The 11,668-nt window shown below is 46.8% G+C and overlaps 1 protein-coding gene across 1 annotated transcript; it reads left to right on the plus strand.

Annotated features, from left to right (window-relative positions):
- The first annotated feature begins 303 nt into the window (after positions 1–303).
- On the plus strand, positions 304–7,878 carry LOC119853199 (cytochrome P450 1B1). The gene is made up of 4 exons (XM_043511531.1): positions 304–506; positions 667–992; positions 1,905–2,900; positions 7,187–7,878. The coding sequence occupies exons 2-4, from the start codon at positions 973–975 to the stop codon at positions 7,797–7,799; spliced, it is 1,629 nt and encodes a 542-aa protein (XP_043367466.1). The 5' UTR covers positions 304–506; positions 667–972; the 3' UTR covers positions 7,800–7,878.
- Positions 7,879–11,668: the final 3,790 nt, after the last annotated feature.

The following is an 11,668-nucleotide window of genomic DNA, read 5'->3' on the forward strand; positions in this document are numbered from 1 at the left end:
CGGGACACAGCCCAGCTTTCCGATGAGGAGCAAGGCCGAGCGGGAACGAGCCGTCCGTCCTCTCGCAGAGGAAATCACCCACTCCTGGGAACGAAGAGCTCCCTTCCGCAGGTGGCCGCTATCAGCCCCGCTCCTCAGCTCGCCTCGGTTGCCCGGCTGCGCGGTATTTCCCCTTCAAACTGGCGGCAGGTAGCGGGAAGAGGGGAGGGGGGCGGGCGATGGCTGGCGGGTGCCGCCGCAGGCTCACGCGGCGCAAAGTCCGCACGCAACGGGGAGGCGGCAGGCAGGGGAGGGGGAAAGCGGCTTCAAAACCCCCTCCAGATGGACGAGACTTTCCCTCCTGCCCCAGAAGGTCCGCGATCCCCCAGCCCCAAAGCCGGCCGCTTTGCTGAACGTTCACCAGAAGGCAGGAACCCGCGACGGCTCAGCCGGCGCACACGGGGCGGGGCCCGGGGCAATTGACTCAGAGCCGGGCCCCGCAGGGAAGAGGCGGGCGGCTGCGCTTTGTCCAGGCCAGGCAATTCGGGAAGGGCGGGCTGGAGGCTGCAGCTGCTGGTGGCTTTGAAGCCCCGAGAACCAGTGCTAGGAGGCTGCCCTGCCCGGCTCAGCTCAGGGGGACGCTAAAGGGCCCTGTGAGCCGCTCACGCTCCTCATTTTCTCCAGCAGGTTTTGGTTGCCCCAGCACGCGGGCTCCGTGCGGGGATCCCACCTGGCTGATGTCCACTGAGTCCGAAGGAGGCAGGCGGCTGAAGTGCGAGCTCTGAGGGGTTAAAGCGCTCGGGAGGTTAGACCAAGGCACGATGCGGGATCGGGTGCAACTGGCATTTGCCTGCGCTTGACCTGCCAAGCTCCGGGTGGCAAGAACCTGGGCTTCGAAGGAGGCTCCCACCGCCTGCGTGCTGAGGGCTTTGCTGGCGCTGCCCAATTGCACGGGTCACAGCTGCTGCGGGCTGCCCGGCCCAGAGATCTCTGATGGAAGCATTTGCCAACAGGTCAGTTGTATCAGAGAGTTTTTTAAAAAGCTGCCTTACCCCTGCCTCTCCCTCTCCCCTCCCCTCCCCCCCCCCCCACTCAGATGAAAAGACAAAATGTGAAGCACGTTTAGATCGTTGTCTAGGAGCTGTTAGTCATCACACTGGCAACTGTTATTTTGGGTCTGAATAAAGAAAAGGAGTACTTGTGGCACCTTAGAGACTAACAAATTTATTAGAGCATAAGCTTTCGTGAGCTACAGCTCACTTCATCTGAATGATGTTCCTGGATCACTGGGGCTGTGCCCATCTCCCTCAACCCATGCGTGCACACGGACTGTTACCAGTTCATGCCTACAGCTAATTCAAGTCAAGAAGGGGGAAATCGTGTCCTGATTTACAGGGTCTCTCACTGTTTCCTTCCAAAGGCAATTAGGAGCGTTGCGCGCAGATTCCCAGGGGACAGACGCATTGAGTTTGCAGCCGGCACAGACGCGCGGTGACCACAGCCGGCATCACCTGCCCGACCCGTGCGAGGAAGGAGCTTCTTGCAGCTTCCTCCTCGCGGCAGCTCCTTACAGCGAGCGCAGCCTCCCCCTTTCTCCCTCTCCTGCCGCGGGCGCCCGCAGGCCACGAGGCAAACTTCCCCTCTCGGCCGCCCCAGCTCTCAAACGCCCGTGGGGCTGGCTCCGTGGCGGGTTTCGCTCAGCACCCAGCCCCGCGCTAGGCGCTTTCTAGGCACATCGCCGGCTCCGCAGCCACAGGAGACGCATCGCTCGCTGGCGTCGGTTCTATGTACACGGGCCTGCCCCTGCGAAGCCGGCACATCTGCGGCCCCCCCTGCCCCCTTTGTCCAGCCGGGGGCTGCACGGCAGCGGCGGGCACATGAACCCTTCCTTCAGAGCCCGCCCTGATCTCTCCTTCTCCCCGCAGCGTGGCCCTCCGGCGGCTGGGAGAGGCGCTCTCCAGCATCCCGCCCCTGCAGAGCGCCCTGCTGCTGCTCCTCTCCCTGCTCGCCGCCATCCACCTGGCGAAGCTCCTCCGGCGGCGGCGGCGCCTGGAGCCCCCGGGCCCTTTCCCGTGGCCCCTGATCGGCAACGCGGCTCAGCTGGGCAGCGCCCCGCACCTCACCTTCGCCCGCCTGGCCCGCACCTACGGCGACGTCTTCCAGCTGCGCCTGGGCAGCCGGCCCGTGGTGGTGCTGAACGGCGAGCGCGCCATCCGCGCGGCGCTCGTCCGCCAGGGGGCCGCCTTCGCCGGCCGGCCGCGCTTCCCCTCCTTCCAGCTGGTGTCCGGGGGCCGCAGCCTGGCCTTCGGCGGCTACTCCGAGCTGTGGAAGCTGCAGCGCCGGCTGGCGCACGCCACCGTGCGGGCCTTCTCCGGCGGCAGCCCGGCCCCGCGCCGCCTGCTGGAGCAGCACCTGCTGGGCGAGGCGCGGGCGCTGGTGGCGCTGCTGGTGCGGGGCAGCGCGGGCGGCGCCTTCCTGGACCCCGCGCGCGGCCTGCTGGTGGCCGTGGCCAACGTGATGGGCGCCCTGTGCTTCGGCCGCCGCTCCGGCCACGGCGACGCCCACTTCCTGCGCCTGGTGGGGCGCAACGAGCAGTTCGGCCGCGCGGTGGGCGCCGGCAGCCTGGTGGACGCGCTGCCCTGGCTCCGGCGCTTCCCCAACCCGGGCCGCGCCGCCTACCGCGCCTTCCGCCAGCTCAACCGCGACTTCTACAGCTTCGTGCGGGGCAAGTTCCTGCAGCGCCGCGGCAGCCTGCGCCCCGGCGCCGCCCCCCGCGACATGCTGGACGCCTTCATCCGCCTCCAGCGGCAGCAGCCCCGGCTGCCGCTCGAGCACGTGCCCGCCACCGTCACCGACATCTTCGGGGCCAGCCAGGACACCCTCTCCACCGCCCTGCAGTGGCTCCTCATCTTCCTCCTCCGGTGGGTGCGCTCGGGCGGAGCGGGGCCGGCAGCTCCGGGAGCCACCCCAGGCACCCAGCGCGGAGGGGCGGGGGCTTAAAGGCAGGGGTGAAAACGGGGGCACTTCTTGCGGGGCGGGGGGGGGGTAGAGTTGGGTGTAGAAGATAAAGCCCCTAAGATGGGGACAACTGGTCACCCTAGAACCAGCGGAGTGGGGTGGCCGCCCGGCCTGGGGCTGCCATTGCTCCCTGTCCCTAACCAACGTCCCACCCCTTCATCTGAGCAAGCAGCCAGAACCCAGCATCCCTGCTAGTGCAAGATCCGAGCCCTTCTCCGCTCCCTCCAGGCCAGGAACTAGACCCCCAGAGGGGAAGGAGGCTCCAGTGGCTTAGGGCAGGGGAGACCTGGGTTCAGTTCTTGGCTCTGCCATGGACCCGGCTGAGTGATCTTGGCTAAATCACATCGTTTGTGCCTCAGTTCCCCATCTGTAAAACCGGGATAATGCTGCTTCCCTACCTCAGTGGGGTGTTGGGAGGCTAAATACATTAAAAAGACTTTGAAGAGTGCTATACAAGAAATAGGTATCCCTCCCTTCTTACCTACCACAAACGGGGATGAACCTAGAGTCCCCCTTAGTGCACGATCCTAGACCCTCTTCACTACTGCTGCCAGCGACTGCAGCTGTTTCTTTGCAGCAGCAGAACCCCCTCGCGGCTGTCTTGTGGGAGCCGAATGTGAGAATCTTCTCACAACTTCATAAAAATAAATTCCTCTAAGGGAAACATGGCAATGACCTCCCCCGTTTAAGGCAAGGGCTGCCAGCAAGGGTTAAAATAATTTACAAACACAGAGCCTGAATCTGATCTTTCTGGGGCGGGGGGAGAGATCAAAATCGGGCCAACCTGGCTTTTTGTTGTCTTAGGCAGGGTGGGTTTATTATCAGTTTAAAAGACCCACGTATGGCTACATGCTGCTCGCTGAAGTCTAAAGAATAAAGTTGCCCCTTGCCAGTCAAAATTTCAGCGTTTTGGGAAAATATGCCCCATCAGTTTCATTAAAAAAAAATAAATCAGTTTTCTTCTCTCCCCCGCCATGCTTCTGAAATGTGACAGTGAGGTTGTGTCACTGATCACACAGCAAGTCTGTTGCTTTCCCTACTCCAGTGCCTCAGACACAATTAGATGCAGCTGTTGGAAAGGATCATATATAAAAGCCAACTAAAATAAACAATGCTTATAAACTAATAGGTCTAGCTGCGCAGAACATTTTGTGTGACATAAGACAGACAAGTTGGAATGAATCCTGCAACCCAAAATCTAATGTATTAAATATGCTCCATGAACAAATTGGCCCATTATTAGAGGTGAATGCTTAGCTTGCCAGTAAGTGCAAGCATCAAACTGAACTGATCTGGTTATTAGCTCTTTGGTTCTAGTAGAAAGTAAACATAAATTAACAATCCTGTATTTGTGTGCACTAAAGTACCTTGGTTGTTCCTGATTAACTCACACGGAAGCGCTGGGAAAACTGCCAAAAACTAAAGCTATTAAAAAAAAAACCCACTGCGATCCAGTAAACGTTGCATAAAGATACAGGCTGGCAAAAAGGCAACAAAACAAACTCAAAAGTAACAGATTTTACCCGGTCAAGATCAAAGAGATCGTAGGAACAGGATATCTACTTAAACAAGAGAAAGAGTTCATGCACCGGTTTACAAACCCTCTATTATGTTATTGCTCCTATAATGTGGGTGCCTTTATTACGGTTGCATGACTAGTGAAAAAACAACCTCAAAGCATTAGAGCAGGTAGACCCGTTGGGCAGCGTGTGCATAGAAACGCACCATAATATTCACCTCGCTGAAAATGATTGGACTCAGCAAAAATCTTATGGTTGGAAGAGACATTTAAATAGCAAGAAAGTGGTGTTTACCTCCTTTTCATCTCCCCGCGTTTCCTTAATCATTTGCACTTTCTGTGGACCTTTTCTCCTTATGCTCATCTACTTAGCTGCTGCTTAAAAAGCGGACATATTTAACACCTGAAGAGTAGGGGGATAATTTCTAATGTTTACATAAGCTGTCTGGCATTCTAACTGGAGTACTTTACATTTGGACTTTGTTTGCCATGCAAACATACAGTTCACAAAGCGATCTGACCTCTCAGTCCTCATCCTCAAAGGAAACCTTTACAACACTTTCAAAAAAAGATGAGCCTGAGAGCTTAAATTCATAACTTTGCTAGACACTAAAAATCATAGTCTTAGTAAAGACACTGGATTTATGGTTTATTAGAACAATCTGTAACCCACTAATTCCCCTTTTTATCTTAAGAAAAGGAGTACTTGTGGCACCTTAGAGACTAATACATTTATTTGAGCATAAGCTGTAGCTCATGAAAGCTTATGTTCAAATAAATTTGTTAGTCTCTAAGGTGCCACAAGTACTCCTTTTTGCGAATACAGACTAAGAGGGCTGCTACTCTGAAACCTTTTTGTCTTATGACTACAGAGGTGTTAATGGGCCACTTTACCCCGAATAGTTCCTTAGTTTAGCTAGCATAAGTAATGCTTTTCTATCTGTTTGATCCTTGTATTAGCTGTGACACTCTGAATACCTTTCCCAAACTTGAGGAAGAGCTCTGTGTAGCTCTAAAACTTGTCTCCCTCACCAACAGAAGTTAGTCCAATAAAAGCTTTAATAATTGTATTAAGATAATGTTGAAGTAAAAAGAAAACAGTACAGAGTTTAGGCATAGAAGTTTCTGGTTATCAGGGAATAAGGTACAGATTATCGAGGGGTGCGAAATTCAGTTTAGGAGCGGGCGGTGTAAGGAATACATAATCTGCAATCTCCCCGATTGGGGGTAAAAGTTTAACGGGTCAAAGTACAGACATTGAGATATGGGGGTATGCTGTCCATATAATGGCTAAAAGAAAAGGAGTACCCGTGGCACCTTAGAGACTAACAAATTTATTAGAGCATAAGCTTTCGTGAGCTACAGCTCACTTCATGCATCCGATGAAGTGAGCTGTAGCTCACGAAAGCTTATGCTCTAATAAATTTGTTAGTCTCTAAGGTGCCACGGGTACTCCTTTTCTTTTTGCGAATACAGACTAACACGGCTGCTACTCTGAAACATATAATGGCTATGTTCATTGTGGAATATAATGAGCGGATATGATGATGAGGATGGATCTACCCTCATTTGGTGGGATTTAATGTTCAGTGAGTTTATGGCTCCAGTTCATATGGTCCAATGGAAAAAGTCTCTTAGTCCCTTTATTACCTCACCTACCTTGTCTCATGCAGACATACTGAGAGAGGGGAAGACACAAGAACATGAAAAGCCCAAATTTGATGAGTTAAAAATCAAAACTTCCTGCATCTATTATTTTTTGAAGACAATAGAGCTATGTTGCTTTTAGACAGGGAAGGCTTAAAAAAACCACAACAAGGAGATCAGCCTATTTTTTCCTCTCTCTCTCTCCCTCTCCCTGATGTTTTTGCTTGTTTGTTTTTTTTTTATTAATCTCTCTCACTTGGAAATCCTTCTCCAAGTTTATATAAAAAATTTGGAATAATTTTTTGCTAGTGATCCTAAATACACTTTTTCATGGTACTGCATTGTATTTTGATATGTAAATATCCGCAAAGAGCTGAGTGCTAATGAACATTCTTCTTATGATAATTTCTCAGATAAATATTTTAGTTTTAAAAAACACTATATTACACATGGATTAGTGCTGTATGTAGTCTCATAGGTGTTAATTCAAATACCTTTCAAACAGATTTAGAGGTTACATATAGAGCTGGTTAAGAACCAGAATTTCCATTCTGTGAGAAATTCCTACTTTAGGGTGGGGGGAGGGGAGAAGTAATTCTGATTTAGAAGGAAAAGCTGAAATTTAAAAATTTTCTACAAAACAAAAATTCCAAAAAGATTCATTTAGGGTCATTTAAATCAATTTTGTTTCAACTTTTATACTGCATTAAAATATATAATACACATGTGAAATATTAAATGTAATATGAAATAAAAATTTAATATAGCAGTCTAAATTAAACAAATTGAAACAAATCATTTTGACTTTTTCCCCACTGAAAATTTGTCAAAATCAGCATGTTGCCATGAAATACTTTATTTTGACACACCTGCATTTGAGAAAAATTATAGTTAGGCAAAGTTTGAGCAGCTCTACTTAAATACAATTCTTTCGAAAAAGAAGTCTGTTGTTTGAAAATGTAGATTATATTTGCATAGATGACTTGTGTATATATATAATAAATATATTTTAATTCCCAACAGATATCCAAAGGTGCAGGTTAAAATGCAAGAAGAAGTGGATAGGATTGTTGGCAGAGATCGCTTGCCCTGTGCAGAAGATCAACCTCATTTGCCCTATGTTATGGCTTTCCTTTATGAATCCATGCGTTTCAGCAGCTTTGTGCCAGTCACTATTCCACATGCCACCACAGTCGACACCTCCATAATGGGCTACCTCATTCCAAAAGATACAGTCATATTCATCAATCAGTGGTCAGTGAATCATGACCCAGAAAAATGGTCCAACCCAGAGGATTTTGATCCAACAAGATTCCTGGATGAGAATGGATTCATTAACAAAGATCTTACTAGCAATGTGATGATTTTCTCATTGGGTAAACGTAGGTGCATTGGAGAGGAGTTATCCAAGATGCAGCTCTTTCTCTTTACCTCCATACTGGTACACCAGTGCAATTTTATTGCTAACCCAAATGAGGACTCTAAAATGGACTTCACCTATGGGTTGACCATTAAACCTAAGCCATTTACAGTTAATGTCACTCTTAGGGACACTATGGATTTGCTAGATAAAGCTGTCCAAAGATTGCAAGCTGAGAAAACAGTTACTGAAAATCATCTATCAGCAAATCTATGAACACTGACATTTGAATAAAATATATAAGGATGCTCCCGCCTCGCTCTTTTTAGACTTAAAATAAAATAAATAATAATAATATGCTGCGCTGGTGAGCTTTTTGTAATATACCAAGTACCACAAAACACAGGGGAGTGGAATTGCCCAAGCATTTAGCAGGTCCTCTTTTTTAATTCCAGAGAGAGAGCGTGCCAGGGGAGCCTTATAAATATATTAAGTGCTGAAATACAGGCAAAAAATACGTGATTTGAAAGCAAATTTGTTTTTTGGTGAACAGGCAGAAGAAAAGAGTTATTTTAACACCCTCCTCATTAACTGCCTGGCTGCAGTGTCCTGGCTGCCACTCCTTGCACAACACTTTCCATGTCTCATTGTAGCTCTCTCAGCTCTAATTTGCCTTCCAAGACTCTACATCCCAAAGTGAAATCTTATCTGTAAACAGGTGCCTAGATTGTTGGAGCCAGATTCTGCAAGCGTCCTGTGCAGGGAACTGCCAGGGGCTCGTGTTGTGTCCTGGGACGTGTGCTGGGATGTGTTTCAGTGCCTTGACGATATACTTTCAAATGAAGTTGGGTAAAATGCCAAGCTTGCCTTTAACATTCCAAAGTATTTAAAGTATGACTACAAAAAGACTTGTTTATGAGCACAACGGAATTTTGAAATGTATTTCATAATCCATATGTGAACAAATGGAATGTACTAAAATTCATTACATCTCAAGCAGAAAGATTAAAAGTGGTAAGTCACCAAATGGCAGATATGATATATAATCCATTAATTTATTCATAAGCAGAAGCAAAGGTACTGATCAAAGGAAAAATAATAGATTTTTCATTAGGAAAACCTTAAGGATGGCCTTTTATTGTGGATTGTTTATTTTCTCAGCTAAAAGCTTATGCCTGATTTTGCCAATCTTTAGGCACATGCCAACACTTAATCACACGAGCAGTGCCATTAACATTCACATAGGTTTGCAGGAGGACTTGTCTCTTAGAACTTTTGTGCCACTAATCAAACAACATGTGGAATAGATATAGTTATGTTCCTATAATCATTCTATTAGCTGGAGTTAAAATTATGCCTATGGTGGTTCATCATGTACTATTAATGTGATCTACTTCCAGTAAGGACACGAAACATAAAATAATGGGAGTTTGGGTTACATACAATTATTGGGGCCCAATCAGGATAATTTGAACATTTTGTAGTTTGCATTATTTCACAAAACACTTAAAAATTTCAAATAAAGAGCTGTGTGATCAGCTGTTAAGTAAAACATACATGAAAAGTATTTCAGTCTTGAACCACTATATAATGGTTATATGGGATAATGAACAACACTCCGAGAACCTGCTTTTTAATATATAAAAGTGCAGACCCTGCAAAGTGTTGGGCACCTCCTGTGAGACACAAACCACCCTCTATGCTAAATGAAATCCATGGGAGTTAGGGGCACTCAGCACATTGCTTGTGGTGAATAGGCTATTGCAAAATCAGACCCTATGGTATATAGAGGAATATGGGCCTAGTGCTATAAACAATGGAACTACTTGATAGAGTGAGGACTGTTCACATGAATAAAGATTTGAAGGACTGAGCACTATATTATACAGTAGGTAACAATCCTACCCTCTGTTGATAGCAATGGCAAAACTCACAGTGGTGTTGGATGGGAGCAAAGTTGAGGGCCTGATCCTGATCCCACTGAAATACATAGGAGCTTTGCTATTAACTTCAAAGGAATCTATGTCAGGGTCTTTAAAACATTGCTCCCTAAACCCAGGTAGTAGAGACACACCTGACTCAGCTAAATCTAAAAGGGGTATCCTTCAGGTATTTTGTGGATTACATAATATCTTTGATATCCCAGAACTTAGCCTATATCTGTGAAATGCTGTATAACATACTTAACATGTTCATACTCAGATCAACACATTTTTCATTTATACTTTTATATGTCCATAATAAAGGCTCTAACCTTCAACAGAATAGTTATTCTAACTCAAGGATCATTGTTTTCTATTTCAGTAAAAAACAATACCTTTTTTGTAATTTTGTACTTCTCCCAAAAGCTTTAAAATATGTATCTGGCTTCCAACATGATTGTCATTCATACAGTCAAAACTGATTTCTGTGGATTTCTATGATCAGGGTGATACACAGTATAAATGCTTGGCATATATGTGCATCATACCATCACTGTAAAATTCTTCAAGTTTATTAATACTCAGAATATATGCAGTTCTTAAACAGCTAATCTTTGTGGTCATTTAAAGATGTATCACTGTATTACCAAAATATTAAATAAAAATTATTCTTACAATAAATCTGCTGAGTTTATACTTCATTTTTTGGGATTTGGATAAACAAAACCATTATTTCTGTTGCATGCTTAACCTGGGAAAAGTCAAATGATGGTGTGCCCCCCCCCCTAGAGTTACTCAGGTCAAAGAATTGCTTTGTCCCTGCTAGAGACTGCAGTGACCTAAATATTTTTCCCCCGAGATTAAGGCAGAATCAGTTTAGGGTATTATTCTTCTAGTCTTTTTGCATTCTTTCCTCCTTCTCCATCTCCCCCCCCCATTTTATCTTTGGGTGCCCATCCCACCTCTTGGTCTTCCCAGAACTTCCCCCTAACAATCTCTATTTTTTCCTCCCAATTTATTTTATGTGAAAAACATTCCCTGTTAGCATCGAGAGATTGTGGCAGAGTTATATCCCCCACTTCCTGTTCACCTTTCCCCAAGCTCTGTCACACCACTTTGTGTTTCTCCTTCCCTGGTTCCTCCCTCCTTTCACTGGTTCCACCACTCCTGACTGCTTTTCTTGTCTCCTCTCCCCTTCTCAAGTACCCCCTTGCCATTGTCTTCCAGCTAACCAACCCACCGAATGTCTGTGCTTCATAGCAGAATATATTGGCTAGCCAGCTGTCCAAAGCTGGAACTCAGACTCCCTCTTCAAGGTTAACTGACACATTTTTACTCTCCATTGTTGCTTCTTCAGTGCTAACAGACCCTCTTGTGCTGATGCAGCCAGGGGAACTTGGCTTGAAGCTTATACAGGGCAACAGCAGCAGCCTGTTCCTGCCAGTTCTCAGCTAGCCTGAGGAAAGATGTGGGGGTAGAATTTACATTTTAGGCCAGCAATCACAGCGTACAGAAGTGAGGCCGAGCGAAGTGCTAATCTTTCTGTTAGACTCCACCAGATCCCAGTTTAAAAATGATGATGGCTGTAGCAATGATTCTAGATTGGGCAAGGGTGTATCCAACAGCAGACAAGTCACACCCCCGTCAGATTTCCTAATGGCATAGGTCGTCACCTCCCTAACCTGTGACAGGCTGTCATTATGGTAACAAGGGAAAAATGGGTGGTGCTCCGAGACTGATCTGCATCATGATAGAAAAAGTAGAAAAGTGAGTCAAAGTTAAACAAATACATTACAGAAATATCTTATTCAAATCCCCAAATTATTTTTGAAATGCTCTTGCTGTGTTGTAAAAATGGGGGCCTAGCAGGTCTACCCCAATTGTGACCTCAACGGTCAGAACCTTTTAAAAACCCACTTCCCAATCCCCTGTAGCAATAAGTGTGGATGGAGAGAGGTATAAAAGGGAGACAGAACGACTGGATTAGTCGTAACAAAAAAGCAAAAGGTCTCCTGTTACCATCCAAGGAATACGTTGAGAGTATGTCTGGTAAACAAGAGAAGAACGAAACCAGAAATTAATGGATCAAAATGGGTTTATTGGAGAATAGGTCTATGGTGTCAAAATAATGAGAGTATGGGCTTGTGACAGATCCTTTGGAAATGGAATAGTCAAAGACTATTGTATTAATGTTATATGTATCTTTAAGGCTTTGCTAGTGAT

Source organism: Dermochelys coriacea, chromosome 3 (assembly GCF_009764565.3).
Source record: "Dermochelys coriacea isolate rDerCor1 chromosome 3, rDerCor1.pri.v4, whole genome shotgun sequence".
NCBI classification, from domain to species: domain Eukaryota; kingdom Metazoa; phylum Chordata; order Testudines; family Dermochelyidae; genus Dermochelys; species Dermochelys coriacea.